General features: G+C 39.1%; 1 protein-coding gene across 1 annotated transcript; it reads right to left on the reverse strand.

The window, feature by feature from the left end:
- Positions 1-589: 589 nt before the first annotated feature.
- Positions 590-11,423, reverse strand: edn3b (endothelin 3b). The gene is made up of 4 exons (XM_042491122.2): positions 10,934-11,423; positions 10,622-10,829; positions 5,280-5,438; positions 590-5,092 (listed from the first exon to the last, which is right to left on the reverse strand). Exons 1-4 carry the CDS (start codon positions 11,001-11,003, stop codon positions 5,038-5,040), a joined length of 492 nt encoding a protein of 163 aa, XP_042347056.2. The 5' UTR covers positions 11,004-11,423; the 3' UTR covers positions 590-5,037.
- Between the last annotated feature and the right edge of the window lie 4,476 nt (positions 11,424-15,899).

Here is a 15,899-nt window from a genome sequence, read left to right on the forward strand (position 1 = left end):
TTCCTCAAATTAATGATGAAAAAACAATCTTGTATCGAGATAACAAGATAATTAACTTGATTTCATAATAACAGGAAAATAATCACAACGGTCACTTGCTTTTTCTGTAAATATGTGTGGTATCCTTTTGCACTGAGTTGCTGTTTGTATTTGTAGTAAGAAAAAATCATCTGCAATGTCTCAAGGTCCACATAAGATGTGGAACACAGGTAGCACTGAGAATATGGAGCATGTTTACAAGTGCATATGTTGTAAGTTTACATCAGTCTGTTAGTGGGGCAGTTCTAGAGTGAATCATAAATTCAAATCAGCACATGCGTACTCCATGAGAAAGCAATTTTGGCAAAATGAGGGTTAAGGCACTGCACTTGACCTTGCATGCGCCAGACAGACAATAAAACTTCAGGATATCCAGCTGTGCACCTCTCCACGTAAGACAACTTCCCCCAGCTTTTCAGTAAAAAGTTTATATACTTAATAAAACATTCATTCTGTTGCTTAACTTTTTGCTTTGCAGGAATGCTTTCTTTTGGCATATTTTTAGATAATGCAGATAAGCAAAGCTGAGCACAACATGTATACACCTAGGTTTTTAGGTCTTTTCAACTTTATTGTCCTGTTTAAAACATTTTTTTTAGAAAAGTAATCAAATGCAATATGTTACATTACTTTGGGTTACTTTGATTAAACAATTAAAATAGTTACATAACTTATTACATTTTACAGGGTAACAAGACAACCGTAACCTATTACATTTTAAAGGTAACACTGTACAACACATATTAGGAAAAAAAATTAATCTATTTTTTTAAAACTCGAAAACTAGCGTGTTGCATATCAAATGTAAAACCACTATTACAACTGGTGACTGGCAGAAGAGTAACTTACAAAATATAAATACTAGCACAATTAAGTTATTGCAGCATAGTTTCCGGCATAATGTTTTTTTCTGTACAGTTAAAAATGGTATCCTCCTCCATCTTTTCCCTTTAAATTATTACATTATACATGTGAAAGTATTGAAGGAACCTATATGACTTTCAGAACATGAATGTAGCAGCAAACAACTATTTTCTGCATAAAAATATAGTGGAGTAATGGCATCCTGAGCAGAGAATGAGGTAATGCTATACCTCTTTGTGTACAGGCTGTTCTCATGCACTGTACACATGTTTGCCTATGAAAAATGATGCTCCACAATTCATATTAAACCCACATAATCATGAGCCAGTAGTTTGTGCGTATCACATAATCAGGAGGACTGCGATCATGTGACCAATGCATTAATGGGAGTAAAGAAGAAAGGAGTATAAAGAGTCTGCATCAGGAAGCAGGCTGGGATAGTGGATGGGTCAAACAAATACAGGACTTTACCCCAGGAGACTGGTGGTCACAACAATATCCTATGCCTTCACCATGTTTCTTTTTCCAACTTTATGTTAAGTATGTAACGGGTCAATGCCCAGCCACATTTCCTCTCCTAAACCTAACTGACGTAACTCCACGTTGGCCTATACAACTCTACATTAAGTAAAGCAAGTCATTTGTGGGACACTGATTTCTTAGATATAATATGAAGTGTGGCATGACAATACCTTTGTGTGTGTTTTGATCCAAGCTACTCTTTGATTTGCTGTGATAAACTGTCCAGCTTTGTGTGCATGTTGGTGCATCTGAGTCCTATGTGTGTATCCCACTGGCTTGCTAATCACCGCCACTCTACGCTGTGCTCATACGGTGGTTACAGTAGTTATCAGGATGGTATCTGGATTGCAGAAGTGTAGCAGGTCAGGTTAACACAGTTAGCTCAGTTAGCTCTGTTAGCAGTGTTAGCAATGTTAGAATCATAAGATACTAGCTTCCAGCTCAGCCACCTCTATGTTTACAGCTGTTTACAGTCAATGTCATGGGCATATACTGAATATTGTTTACAGCTACCTTAAAATATTAGTTTTATAAATGTACAAAGTCGTACATACTATAGATGGCGTACAAAGTGAGAAGTCAAGGTCAGTATTATATATTTTTATTATATTAATATTGTATACCAGCATAAATATATAGTACTGGTAGTGTTTTCTGATACTTTAAACGCAAATCCTCTTCATGTTCTATAAAGTATATACAAACATTTTGTGTGCAAGGTGATCCATGATACAGTTTTTGGAATATCATTGCTATAATTGGATCAGAATGACTGAGTCACTTAAACAGCACGGTAACTGTCAGGACAGAAATACATGTTTGATGTTCACTTTTCGATCCAAGCTGTTGCATGCACAAAAAGGCTGTAATTCTCTTTGTGGTACTTTTATTGATCCATTTAGTAACAATGACTGCTTTTACTAAAGATGTGGTGATATATTCTTGGCAAGTAGTTGGGCAAATCACTCTAAATATAGAAAAACTAATACACTGCAAGGTTGTGCCAAACTTAGTGTGTTGTCGTGAAATCTCCCCTCAGTGTAAACTCCATTTTCATGGGATTGTTCTCAGTCCACTGTAACTACGAGGACGGCAAAACCAACAGGCATTAACAAATACTTCTCCACTTACTGTTTTTATTGTCCCTTCTGTTTAGTAGAGTACACCACATGATTTGCTACAGTTTGGTGAGGTGAGCTACAACGCTGCCCAACAAAAAAAGACAGACAACACAAAAGCTTGTCTGTAGCAATCTTTTGACAAGTCAACTAGGGCGATTATCGATGGAAAATTACACAAGGTGCAAACATTTCAATAGGATAAATGAGTACTGTTACCTCAGCATAAGTCCAACAAATTATTATACAATTCAACCCTTTCTCCTAGATATTACTTTGTTTATCACTAAATTGCATTCATGATATTAACACTGGTGACAACTTCATTGCTGCCTGGATTATGTTTGGAGTCGAAGTTACTTTGAGTTAATGAAGCACAACATCTACTGTATGTACCATGCCGGATTTTGAGGAAGGTAATCAGGGTGAATGGCAGACATACAAAGTGCAGGTTTGTAGTACCAGAAGCCCAGGTTCAGTACAAGTTTGGCACAGCAGAAAATAGAAATGTATATGGATCCATTTACAGTAGTGGAAGTGTCAAAGACAGACAGAATCTCTAACAAGGACTAAGGGAGCTTTTTGGCTATGGGCAACGTTGTCAAACTATTTTCATTATAGAAAATAAGGAACATTCAAAAACAAACATAAAAGACAACAGGTAACAAAAGGCTATAGAACAGAAGAAGCATCTCTAATTCTATGAGATTTAAAACACTAAATAAATAGAATAATTAAAAAAGTAAACTTGTGCATAAGGAGGACTGTTAAAATTAATTCCATCTGGGTTAGTAGCCCATGTAAATACCCATTGCTTCAGGATTTTTGTTTTATGCCGTTTTGCTTCTTTGTCTTAAGGCTACATGAAGGCAGCAGGGATAAGGAGAAGGGCTACGTGTTGTTTTTTCCTTGTCCTGATAATTGGCAAAACTGGGTGATGATGTCTATTCACATCCCCTACAACGGTGGAGCAATGCTGAAACACAGTCATACACACAAATCTCTCTGTCTGTTGCTGTTACAGCTGACCAGAAACCTGCAGGCTGGTCTTCCAGATCTGGTGTTTCATCTGCTCTTGCCATATTGTGATTGACTCACATGCCAATCTGCTTATTGTGCTAATATTTTGTTAACCACATAGGCCTATGGTTTGTGCTTGTGAACTTTGGTTCTAAATTCTGTGCATCAATGTAGTTAATGTCCGGCAGGCGCTCTGGTGCAACTAATGTAAATGTTTAACATTTAGTCACACTCAACAGATTTTTTATGTTTTTTTATGATTGCACTATGTATACCAGTAGTGGATAGTGCATTGCAAGAATGCCTATTTTGGTGAAAAGAAATAAATGAAATACGGTATTAGTGAACATTTTGCTGGTAAGTTCAACATTTTACATTTATTAGAAATATTACCTTATTATATTGCTGTAGTTCATTATGTAATCACGTTTTCCTCAAAAAATATTTTTTGTTTCAAATTAATTGTGTATAATGTTATTTCTAGGCGATAGGGCTAGACAAACTGTACAGGGAGACAGAGCAGTCGAGGCACAGCAGAGAAAAACTGGAAGATTTCAACTATTGGTCAGTGGGAGGCCACATATGGCCCGAGAAGCAAAGAACACAATCACTTAGATTTAACTTTATTAGTAGCGTAGCCTCATGGAATTGACTTCCATGGAAAAAGACTCAACAATTGATAATTCAATATAAAGTTCACTCCAGCTAAATCTGTTATAAAGTTTCTGAAGAGTCAGTGTTAGTGGTGAGGTAAAAGCACAATGAATATGATTGATAGTTCAGTTGCAAAGAGGACAAATGATATATTATTACTGAAAGAAGTGAAGTCAGGGTGTGAGTGCTTTCCAGACTGAAACAGTCACATAAAACACATCTTAATAATACTCCCCATAACACAGGTGGCCAAAAGCTTTCTCAGTTATGTGTTTGCATGTCTTGACATTTTAAAAGGCAAAATATCATAATAGAAGGCCTGTTCCTACTATCCAAGACTCTTTGTTGCACTTTTTTGTTTTCCAACATCATCGTCGTCATAGAAATGTTTTTGTTGGTCTCGTTAGGTTAGCTTATCTCATTCTTTCAGAAAACAGAGTCAAGTGTAGTCCTTGAAACTACCAGGTGTGAAAACAAAGAGTTTGATCAAGCTTGGCAGAGGCAATGTCATTGGCTATTATATCAGGATGGAAGTAATCCTCATGCTGCGCTCAAAAGGGAACAAAATGGGGATAGTCTCCAGGGATCTGTACCAAATTTTCTGAAGAGTTCTTGAAACCTCTCGGCCTGATGGAACTTGCTCCAGTAGTTGTGATGCAGAGGAATGTCTGCGGTGCCAAACTCCAAAATTTTTTTCTTGAATGCAAGAGTAGGCTACCTGTGGAGGCAAGGGTGCCGGACACAGAGCAAAGGGGGCAAAGACGAGGGAAGGGTCCATTCCCCCGAGGAAAACAGCAGATGGTGGAGCGGGGCCAAACCATCATCCAGGACCGGGAACTCTGTGGAGACTCCTGATTGGCACACTCTGCAGAGGGCTTTAAAGAGAACACTTTAAATTAAAGACGTACTATAACAGGGTAATCAAGTGTTTGTACCAAAATAAGCCTTTTCTTCAGGGTTAATTTATTTCACACTTCACTTATAATTAGATCGATCTTTAGATGTAATTATACTTAAAGAGACTAAGAAGGATCCAATGAATGTCATTTTATTCAGACTAACCTTGACAGGCAAAAGTCATGGCACTGAGGATCTGCATCAAGCACAGCACAAACGCAGCGTGGATTCTTTGCCCCCTCATGTTCAGTTGCTTGTCCAACGAGAGCACGTCGGATTCGCTGAGGCCCTCTGTAGCTCGACATTCCATAAGGCACAGTGCGTCTAAGAGGGTAAAACAAGCAGAGCCATGTTTTTCAAAAGTAAAAACGTGAGATAAATCAGACTCTTGGGGACACAGAAAAAGGGCCCTAAAATAAATATTTTAAGGAATCTTTCATCCCCAGAGTGATCATTTCTTCAACAATTCTCCATGACGTGTCACTTTGAGAACATGGATAAAACTTTATTTTGTTGCATGCCTACACGTTGAATGAAGATTTCAAAAAGACCGAACATTTTTGATGAACTGACAGAACAAAATTATTAAGAACATCTGTTTAGAACCTCTCACGCAACTCTTTCAGTATAACCCAAGTCTCATGTATTCAGTCATATTCTGAGTACTTCCCAAACACGTGCATTTTCACAATCACCTCAAAATTTAAAACAATTTCATATCACATTCTCAGGTACAGATGAATTGGGCACCTTGACAAGTGTGTGTGTTTGAACTCTGTTGGTGGATTTCATTAAAATCCTGCTTCACAGCTTCATTGGCCGGGAGGCGACAGGCTTGGGTGAGTGACAGCAGTGAATGCACTGGGAGGCTTAATTGCATACACACATGCTTGCCCTGACGCATTGCTTGTAAATAACAATGTATAAAATATCATGGTTTCAGCATAGATGCCTGTGTTTGGGAAATATTGAGCATGCAACAGGATAAATGAGACTTGGATTATAGTGCATGAGTTGTGTGAAAGTTTGTAAACAGATGTTTCCATATGTTTGCTGTTGTTAAATGCTGTACCCTTTTACTCCAATTCATCAAGAATTTTCTCCTTTTTGGAATGACTTTGTTCACCATGGAGGCATGCAGGAAAAACAACATTTTATTCAGAAATTCAGTATAGTACAGCATGAGTATTTGATGTACAAAAGATCATTTTGAGGTGAAGTATTCCTTTAATAGTGGTAGTTTTAGGGAGTGCCAAAACAAGAACATAACTTCCAGCCATCGAGCCAGCAGTCATATAAACCCCGTTTGACGCCATAGAGTGGGAGATCTGATCACCAGTTTAAAGCTGTTTATATAAAAAACTTGCACATGATACATAGCCTATTTTACAATCTGTGCGGAAAATCGTATTTTTCAACATTAGTTTACAATAAGGGTCATGGACATTCAAAGCAGTTTAAAGGATCAGTGTTAAAGCTTGTGTGATTGTCCAAAAACAGTTTTCACTGAATCTACTTCATTTTTTACATTCTGTCATTGATTTAACGTTTTTCTTGTGAACATTTGTTTTGAGTTAAGTGACTACTGGGTTTTGGCGATGGAAAAATAACAAAGGTGGCCAGAGAATGAACAATAAACTTGACATATAACTTCCATAGATCAATTTCAAAGTTAGAGAATCCGTGACTATACACTAAATTTTTCTAAACCCAATCCTCCCATCTGGATACCACTTTGTTTAGTGTGCGGTCGGCCACTGCTTATCTTTTCTGCACTGTCTCCTTTTCCACTTATCTACTTTAGATAATCTGTGGTGAACAAAAATAAATACAAAGGCGTTGGTTGCTTTGGGAGCAACAAGGTCTTAAGGAGGACCGAGAATCTGTGCTAAAATCAGCTAGAGTATCACAGCAAGATGTGCGCATTGCTGAGAGAAAGGTCTGCCTCTCAGGCCAAAAAGACTACCTCAATCCATAAAGTCTGTTTTCATGAGACATTTGAAATATTGATAGACATTTTACAAATTGCTCTCCCTGGAGATTTGCCAGGAAGTACAAAACTGCCTACATATGATTGAATACCTGCCACTTCCACTGTGTTTGCCTTATCCTGCAGCCCCTCCATTTATGATTGTATACTTGAATGACCTTGAGGTGAAAGACATTTAAACTGATGGCTGCTCAGTCTGAAGTCGCTGTTATGTATCAAAGTAGGGTCTAAAATTGCAGAAAGAAGAGCTGGAAACACAACTTTTAAACAATATGGCAAGCTGAGTAAAAACACCTACATTATAGGGGAGAGGTCACAAAAGAACCATATGCACACACATAGTGACACGTGGAAGCTAAACCACAGTCCTGTGAGCTAATAATAAGCAGCTTCTCCAGAGCATTTTGGGGGCTTCACTGTGGCGGAAAGCTGACACCCTCTCTTTTACTTCCCATGCTGAGATTTTATGAATCTTTAGCTTGGAGGAGCCAATTTTGGGTAGTTTGTCTTCTATCGACGCTCCTAAAATATGAGCGCACATTTTTGAAACCACACCTACTGCTTTTATATTAATGTTGCAGTATCAGTCAATATCCCACTCAGTCTTAAAACTATGTCAATTTGCCTCAACTTGCTATGCAGTAATAAAGTGCGCTCTTTAGCTAAAATAGCCAGCAGCAGTCTTGGCGCGAGAAGAAAGAGGATGAAAGAATTCTTTCCTGCTCTCTTGCCAATGATTTTAATATGCGGTTACGAGGTGGCAAAACAGATTCCTCCCAACAAGAGAGTGTAAGGAATTATATGTGAGGGTATTGCTACTAGTCTGCGGTGTGCTTGGCCACATGTTGAACACACTTAAGCACAAGTGTGAGAAGCTGCTCCTCACTGTGATTATGCCAGCTGGTAGTGTTCACTTTTCATCACCTGTGCATCCAACATAACATATGATGTGCAGTTGGTGCAGCTCTCTGCACAGGCCCCCTGCTTTTGGGGATCAGAACATGACTGCGTTGGTGGTTCAAAATTATTAGATTAAATATATCACCTCTCTCAGTGTTTGTCCATTCACAACAGTATTAAGATCTTTATGTCACAAGCCAGTTGTGTCTTTCTCTAAAGGACAAGCTAATTCATCTAAACAATGGATTCTTGTTTATTTTTAATGAATTCTTTTGGTTTTGTTCAAAAGCAGTGTAAGAAAACAGTATAATTTAGCACTCATTTACACCAGTAAAACAGTCTTCAAACAAATCAAGCTCTAGTGAATGACGACCTCACCAGCCTCTTTAGACTAATACGTTTGCAAGAAGGATTTCTCTGATCTCTGTCCATTCAGTGTCACAACATGATCTTAATAGGACTTCAACTGCTCAGCTCATGACAAAGAAGTTATACAGTTTTTACATCTGTTACCAGTGATTTTTGTTCATGTTTTCTGCAAACTTATGAGTGCTGAGAGATTATTTGACTAGTTTTGATCTCACTGGACTACTTAACAGGCTTACCAGGCACAAAACCCAGGGGCCACAAGTGTATGGCCACCCCAGCTTTATAATAATTATAATTTAAATTGACATGTTATGACCAAGTAGAGAATAAAAATGACCAAAAAAAATGCTATTTCACTGCAAAGAGACAAAACTACAAGGAGACACTAAACAATCAAAAAAGAAGCAAAACAACCAATAATTCTGCACATCATCCACCTATGCACAGTAGGAGAGGCGACAGGGCCTGCTGCTTATCTGCTCAGGAGCCCAAAATGTAAAAACCCTGCACCCCCCTGGCCTTCACCTGCAAAACACAACTAAGATTAACATGCACCAACCAGGAAGAGACCACAAAAAGTCGCAATTAAACTGCAAAGATACACAAAATAGCTACAAAATAGGCAAAACAACCACAAGGAGACACAAAAGTTCCATGAAGAGACACAAAAAAAGCAAAACAAAGAGGTAAAACCACCATAAAGTCTGTGAATCCTGCACGTATGTGCAGTAGGAGAGGTGATGGGGTCTGTTACGTATCTGTGCCCAGGGGCCCAAAGTGTAAGGGGCCCCCAGGCCTTCATCTGCAAAATGCAAGTAAAATTAATACATTACGAAAAGGCAGGGACTCAAATGACCACAAAAAGACGCAATTGAACTGCAAAGAGACAAAATAACCACAAAGAAAGACAAATCAGCCACAAGGAGACACAAAACAAACAAAAAAAGAGGCAAACCCATCAGAATTTCTGCATGTGTTGCATATATACAGTAGTAGAGGAATGTCCTCAGACATCTCCCTTACCCCCCTTTTTCAAAACAGCGCTCAAAACCCATGTATTTAAATCTAGTTTTAATCTGTATTCTATTAGTCTCCCTGTTTTTCATTGTTGTAGTTTTTCTTATGTTGTTGCTGATTTAAATGCCCATGTCACTGTTAGCCTTCCGTCTAAGGTGTTAAAGTGCTATAAAGATAACATTAATTATTACATTGTTTTGGCATATCAGGGCATGCATTCAGTAGGTTTTGTACCACAGATTTTGGTTTATTGGTGCCTTTGATGCCTGCACATTAATGTGTGAAACCTGCGAAGTAATCTTTTGGTCATGGTACAAGAACCATCTTGATGAAGACATCAAGCTGTCAGTCATATGTCGCCTAAGTATGTGCTTAATTCAGTTTTTCCAGGGCTGCAGGGCTGCAGATTTTAGTTTTATACGTATCTTTATTCCAGCTCTTATTATTGTTCAAAAACATTTTTTAATTGAAATTGAAACACAGCAACATCTACCACCATTAAATGGTAATTGGATGATATGGATATAGATGATGCACACAGGTTGTTTGCTTTGACAGCAACTTCCAGGACTGTGTTAAATTAACATAAAGAATTTATGTCTAATCAACACAAATAATTTGTGCTCACACAAAATGATTGAAATTTGATTCAATAAGCTTAATTAAACATTTTGATCATTTTATTCTAACAGAATTTGATCACTTTACTCCAACACAATCAAATACCTTTCGTTCCAACACTATACTATTTTGATCACTTCCAATATCAATCGCATGTTTAACACTTTACAATTAACTTTTTTCTTAATATTAGCCACTTTTTTGAACGCCACATATTATGACAACAGTCCTGGATCAAAAGGTGAAAAGGGATTAGCCTACCCGGAGACAAAAAAAAAAAGCACAGTTGCAATAATAACCTCCAACAACTGTGACCCTGCAGATAGAGTTACTTTGTTTTAGGCTTGCCATCACTTGAACCATGACTGCGTCTGGCGCCCCAAGGAAGTATTACCGGGCGTGACTTGCCACATTTTGTTGGCTTCACAAGGCAAACCACATGTCAATCTTGGTTTTAAATAGTCTTAATAGCAGCACTTTATCCCCACTGACAAAAAAAAAAAAAAAACATATTGTGCAAGCCCAGAAATGCTTGCACAATATTAGCGCGTCCGGGTGGATAATACGAGAATTAAAGATATTTTTTAACATTTAACAAAGCATATCTTACTCGGGAGTGGTGATCCAGATGATATCCAAGTGGCAGTAGTAGACGCACTCTTTATCCTTGTAGGAATAACAGGTACAGCGCTTAGATCTGGACTTTGGCTCTGTTGCCTCAGAGAGCTGTAAACCTGCGGAGCCAAACACCCCGCTGGAGTCTGGGAGACCACCGGGGTTGAGCTGGGATGTGACCGAGTCATCAGACGTCAAGACACCTTGTATAGCAGAGCAGCATATTAGAAACAGTGATAACGAAGTAAATAAATGAAAGAATATAGTTTAAAAATAATTACAAGTTTGCTACAGATATCAAACTTACCTTGTAACAGAATTAATGCCAAAATTTTGAAAAGCATCATTTTCGCGAGGATGGATACAATCCTTGCCATGTCAGATATTCCCAAAATTGATCATAGCCTGATGAGGACGCAGCGAATTTGTCAAATTAATATCCCACCAGCACCGAATGGAAATCCATTAACCTCAGCGTAGATGTCCAAGTGCAGCTCATCTCATATGGTCCAGAAGTCAAATAACGGATCAGATGGTGTTTGTCGCGCGGTTCCTCTCATATTTACAGTTTCACGTCATTAATCATACCCGTAACACGCGCGTCTAAGTTTGGGGAAACTGTGGTTTCCCGTAAAGCAAATTGCTCTCCAGTCCCACAGCACGGTGCAGAGAAGAAGAGAGCAACGATGCTCCTTTGAAGACTTCGCCGTCTAAATGCCAGGAATTCAGGTAAAGAGCTTTGGAGCGGTGTGGGTACACGCCCACGCCTGCCTTAACACCCACTCTGTCAAATGCAGCAACACCACTGTGTGTGTGCAGTGAGATGAAGTATTCCACGTGAGTTCCTGCTGTTGCATAACAACATCCTACAATATAGGCGGTTCATGTTATATCTCTTGATTAAAGATAACAAAAGAGATCATTCATCCATTGGCGTCATAGTGGGGGTTAAATTAGGATGGATTTGAACAGCCCTGAATAAAAGATTTGGTTTTGTTTACATTTATTTGTTCATTTTATTCAGTCAAGTCAAGTCAATTTTATTTATAAAGCCCATTATCACAAAACAGGGTATGACATGCCTCTTTCCTTAGACCCTCACATCGCCTAAGGAAAAACTCCCCAAAAAGAACCCCTGGAGTGGAGAAAAAAATGGAAGAAACCTCAGGAAGAGCAGCAGAGGATGATGAGGGATCCCTCTTCCAGGACAGACAGAAGTGCAATAGATGTCCTAAATAACAGTTGAATTACAATAATGACAAAAAGGAAAGAGTAAGAGAGAGCGGAGGAGATATGGAGAGATGCACAGCAATAATGGTAAGAAACGCATGTCATGTTACAATAATGATAGCTGTAAAATTACTAAATGCTCTCTATGATAGCATGGCATGTTATGTGCAAATATGGTGGGTGTTGATAAAAGTCCAACAACACCCAAATTTAGTAATTTGTGCAAAAACAAAATTAAAATAAGCTGAATTAATCGGTTGAAAGACTGAACTTTTTAGAAAAGAAAACCCTCTGAGGGCTCCTCTCAACTTTTAGAGCCACAAACACCACTTTTAACACCACAAACTGACACCAACGAAATAGAGGCAACAAAAACTGATTATTACATCAACTAACGTCACCTGTGTCTTCGCCAAAAAGTTGCACATGAACACTGCAGAGACGACAACCAACGGTCAACCAGCACATACCTTCATAAGTCCACATACCAGCAGATGGGGTCGTCTGTAATCACCATTCAAAAAAGGGAAACCTTAAGGCCATTATGACACTAGTTAGCCAGTTTGCACTTTAATAACACAATTCAATATGAAAAGAAGAAAGCATATCTACTGTGAGCCAGTGAACAAAAACACAAATCATCAGTAAGCATTTGTGCTACAGAGCTTGATGGCTAAAGAGAAATAATCTTCCCTTATATACAAGTTTGTTTGGATCTCACACCGTGGTCACTTAAGTCCTTCGTTTACTTTAGGCTGAACTGCCAGTCAGAGTGATTTCATTCACCAGTGGACTCCGCAGTCTCCGACACGGATTCAACACGCTGAGTCAGCCCCAAAAAAAGCTGACAATGACAAGGGCAATCCGTGCTTGATAAACTGCTGTGACTAGGGTGACAGACGCTCACTAACATCTACACTTTGACCAATAGCTGACCATCGGCTTGGTGTGTCAGGGCTGTCAAAGGTGCAAAATGGTTTAGTCCACCAAACACTAGGATTTGTGAGAAAGACATAATCAAGAGAGGAAGGTTGGGGGGCCCACGCTTAGAAGGCCCAGAATTTGGTGCCATGCCCCAACAATCAGCAACACTTTAACAGCATGGGTCTTTAATTATATTGTCTCAAATACATATTAACCCAGCTGCACCATGTGGAGGGAATTCATCAGTTTTTTTTGTTAGAATTTAGCCTACGTATGGATGAGAAGCACATAATTAAAAGCACAGGTGCACATGCACAAACACACCTCACAATATAATTAATCCAGACACTCCAAAAGCATGTAAAATGGGGTTACACACAGACCCATAATCTTAATGTCACATACAATCACTAGTCTGTTATATAAGAGTCAGTCTGGAAATAACCATAGCTTGCATTTAAGGTTAAGATGAGTTGCTGCTTCTCAAGTTCTCTAATAAAGGTAATTTTCCTTACATGCCCTGGAGGGAGGGAGGAGGCCAAAGGGTCAAAGCTACAAAGAGCCAGAAGACAAAGTTTAGAGAACATGTGAGTGTACATTCACAAAGTTTCCATGGTTAGGGGGTCAATTCAGTATTACTTTTGGGCAGGAGAGTTACAGTTTTAGGATTTCTAACCAGATGGCTCTGGAGAAACTACCATTGCTCACATTACTGAGGGAGTATGGACAGTATATGTTGATTTTGCTTGAAACTGTATCATATTAGAGAAAATGTCATTGAGTGGGCCTGTTTTGATGGCTGTTGACTTTTAGTGAGACTGTCTTAAAGCTTTTTAGTGACTAATGGCTCCAATTAAACTGTAGTTGTGTGTGCATGTGGGTAGCTGGAGTCTTTACAAATCTACATCTGCATTTTGAGGAATTCTGGCCAAGGGAGGGCAGATTGGGACACAGAGTCAGTGTGTGAGTAAGAGTGAAATTTCTATTTTGCTCCAAACCCACATGTAGTTGTATGATTAACTGCTGAAGTAGCTCTTAGCAGATGTGTTTCTCGTCATCATTAGGCCTACATCATGCACAAAGGTCTGAAATTGATGGTTGCTCTTTGCCTTTGGATCCCGTTGTTGCTTTTCAACAACTTCTGACAAAAAGATGTTAATGGCAGTAAAGCTTTCAGATTTTCATTCAGGCAAAGTGACATCTTTGTTGAATTCTCTGGGTCAGCAATAGGAAAGTGCAAGCAAGCTGAGCAGTGCCCATCTTTCACTCTCTAGGATGCGGGCAGAGCAGAGGCATGTCAGTGACCCCAGCCTGATCAAAGGCAGCAACAAGACGGCATGCAAAGCGGAGGTCAGATTCCTGATATCTTTGAGCCAAGCAAAAGCTAAGAAGCCGATTGTGGGCTACAGGAGGCATCAGGGAGAAAGATACCGCCACATCTTCACTAATGGGACTATGGTGGAGATAGTCATCAACTTCAGGATCCTCTTGAGGACCTGATCTGGACTAACCAAACTGACACCATCACTGACACTGTAAGACAGCAACTCTTCTTCTTCTGCAGGCTTTAGTGGTTCAACATGGACTCCAGGAATCTTTGCAACTTCTACTGGCGCATCACTGAGCGTGTCCTGACCTGCATCTCCACCTGGTATGGCAGTTGCACTGCCCTCAACTGTAACCCCTAATTTCCACCCAATCTGTGTTCGGTTTGGCTCCAATCCACCGTAGCAGATGGAGCAAATAGATTACACTCTAGTCTATGTGTTTACTTCCACTGGCTCCACTGCGTCACAAATCAACTCCATCCCAGCACTGGCAGTCCGGAGCCTAGTGGATCAGATATGCAAGGCTCCTATTTTTGCCGTAAGCCGGAGCACTTCGCATCAGTTCAGCTGAATTAGGCACAGAGCAGACAGGAAGTCAGAAAGCGACACAACATTAAAACATCTGGTTAATTTTTTGAGAATAAAACACTCTGTGTTTACACCATATTGTATTTCACTTAACTACATCAACAAAACATCCCAATGAGCAGATCCAGGCCTGGAGTCAACAGGTCAAAGGTTTTAAGAGGTCACTGTCAATACCATGGACGAGGAGAAGCTAATTATGGAGGTGGAAAACCACCAAATTATCCTTTTTATAAAGGAAATGGCGTGGAACACCGTATCGGCAGTTATGGGAGTGAATGGAGTTATTACTTCTTCTGTACTGATACAATGCGTGCGATTCTGTGATTACCACGGGAACTCCTTGGTCCTGCCACTCCAGTTGATCGTGCAGTGCTGCACCATGCTGCACTCAAACCGCAACCAGTGGGAGTTGACGGATGAGGGAGCAGGGAGCAAAACCGCAGCTTTATTCAGCAGGCCATGAAAATGTTAAACTCTTGAGCTCATCACTTGACACTTCACCATTTCATTGTCACTTTCATTTGTAAACACTTTAACTTAATGTTTACACCTCCATATACTGAAAATTATGCTGCAATAGGGTGTTGCAGGTTTGAGTATATAAATGATATAAAATATGTCCCCAAATACCCCACTCAAGGACTTTAAAGCTTTTATGTGTTTTAAAAAAGGTGGTTGTTAACAACTGTCAAAATGAACACAGTTTGACAGCGACATTGTGGTGGTGACATTAAGTCTTGCAATTGCAGTGTAATCCATAAATAGCTAAATGCTAGCTTTTTACTTTTGACAATTACATTTACACTTCAATAATATAAAAGTGGTGTTCATTTGTGAAAATTATCTTGCTAAACAAAATGTGAAAGTATCATAAATTTTTTTTGACACGGAGTTCATTTTCTGCAGTAATCCAAACTCCAATGGAAAAACCCCACTGGATTTTTGCTGAGGGAACCTTGACCCTGCAAACTTTCTGGTCAGCCTACAAAAAATGTCATCCCTATGACAATCAATTACCTTCTAACTTATATTAGGCTACTTTAATTTGTATTTTATTTATATTGCACTTTTTATTTAACTTGCACTATTTTATGTGTAGATTCTCATGTTGTTTTATTATAAGATTTTAATTGCCAGTGACTTCTTCGCTTTACTTTTTGAGCATACTACTTTTAAGAGCTCATAATCCAAGGCACGCCACCT

Source organism: Plectropomus leopardus, chromosome 9 (assembly GCF_026936395.1).
Source record: "Plectropomus leopardus strain MGB_pleo_1.0 chromosome 9, ASM2693639v1, whole genome shotgun sequence".
In the NCBI taxonomy this organism is placed as follows: Eukaryota; Metazoa; Chordata; class Actinopteri; order Perciformes; family Serranidae; genus Plectropomus; species Plectropomus leopardus.

Excerpts from the sequence above, each read along its gene's own strand:
- edn3b (XM_042491122.2), bottom strand. The coding sequence starts at position 11,003 with ATGGCAAGGATTGTATCCATCCTCGCGAAAATGATGCTTTTCAAAATT. Across the intron at positions 5,439-10,621 it reads ATCTGGATCACCACTCCCGA|ACGCACTGTGCCTTATGGAA; the intron begins GTAAGATATGCT and ends TTACCCTCTTAG. Across the intron at positions 5,093-5,279 it reads CATGACTTTTGCCTGTCAAG|CCCTCTGCAGAGTGTGCCAA; the intron begins GTTAGTCTGAAT and ends TTCTCTTTAAAG.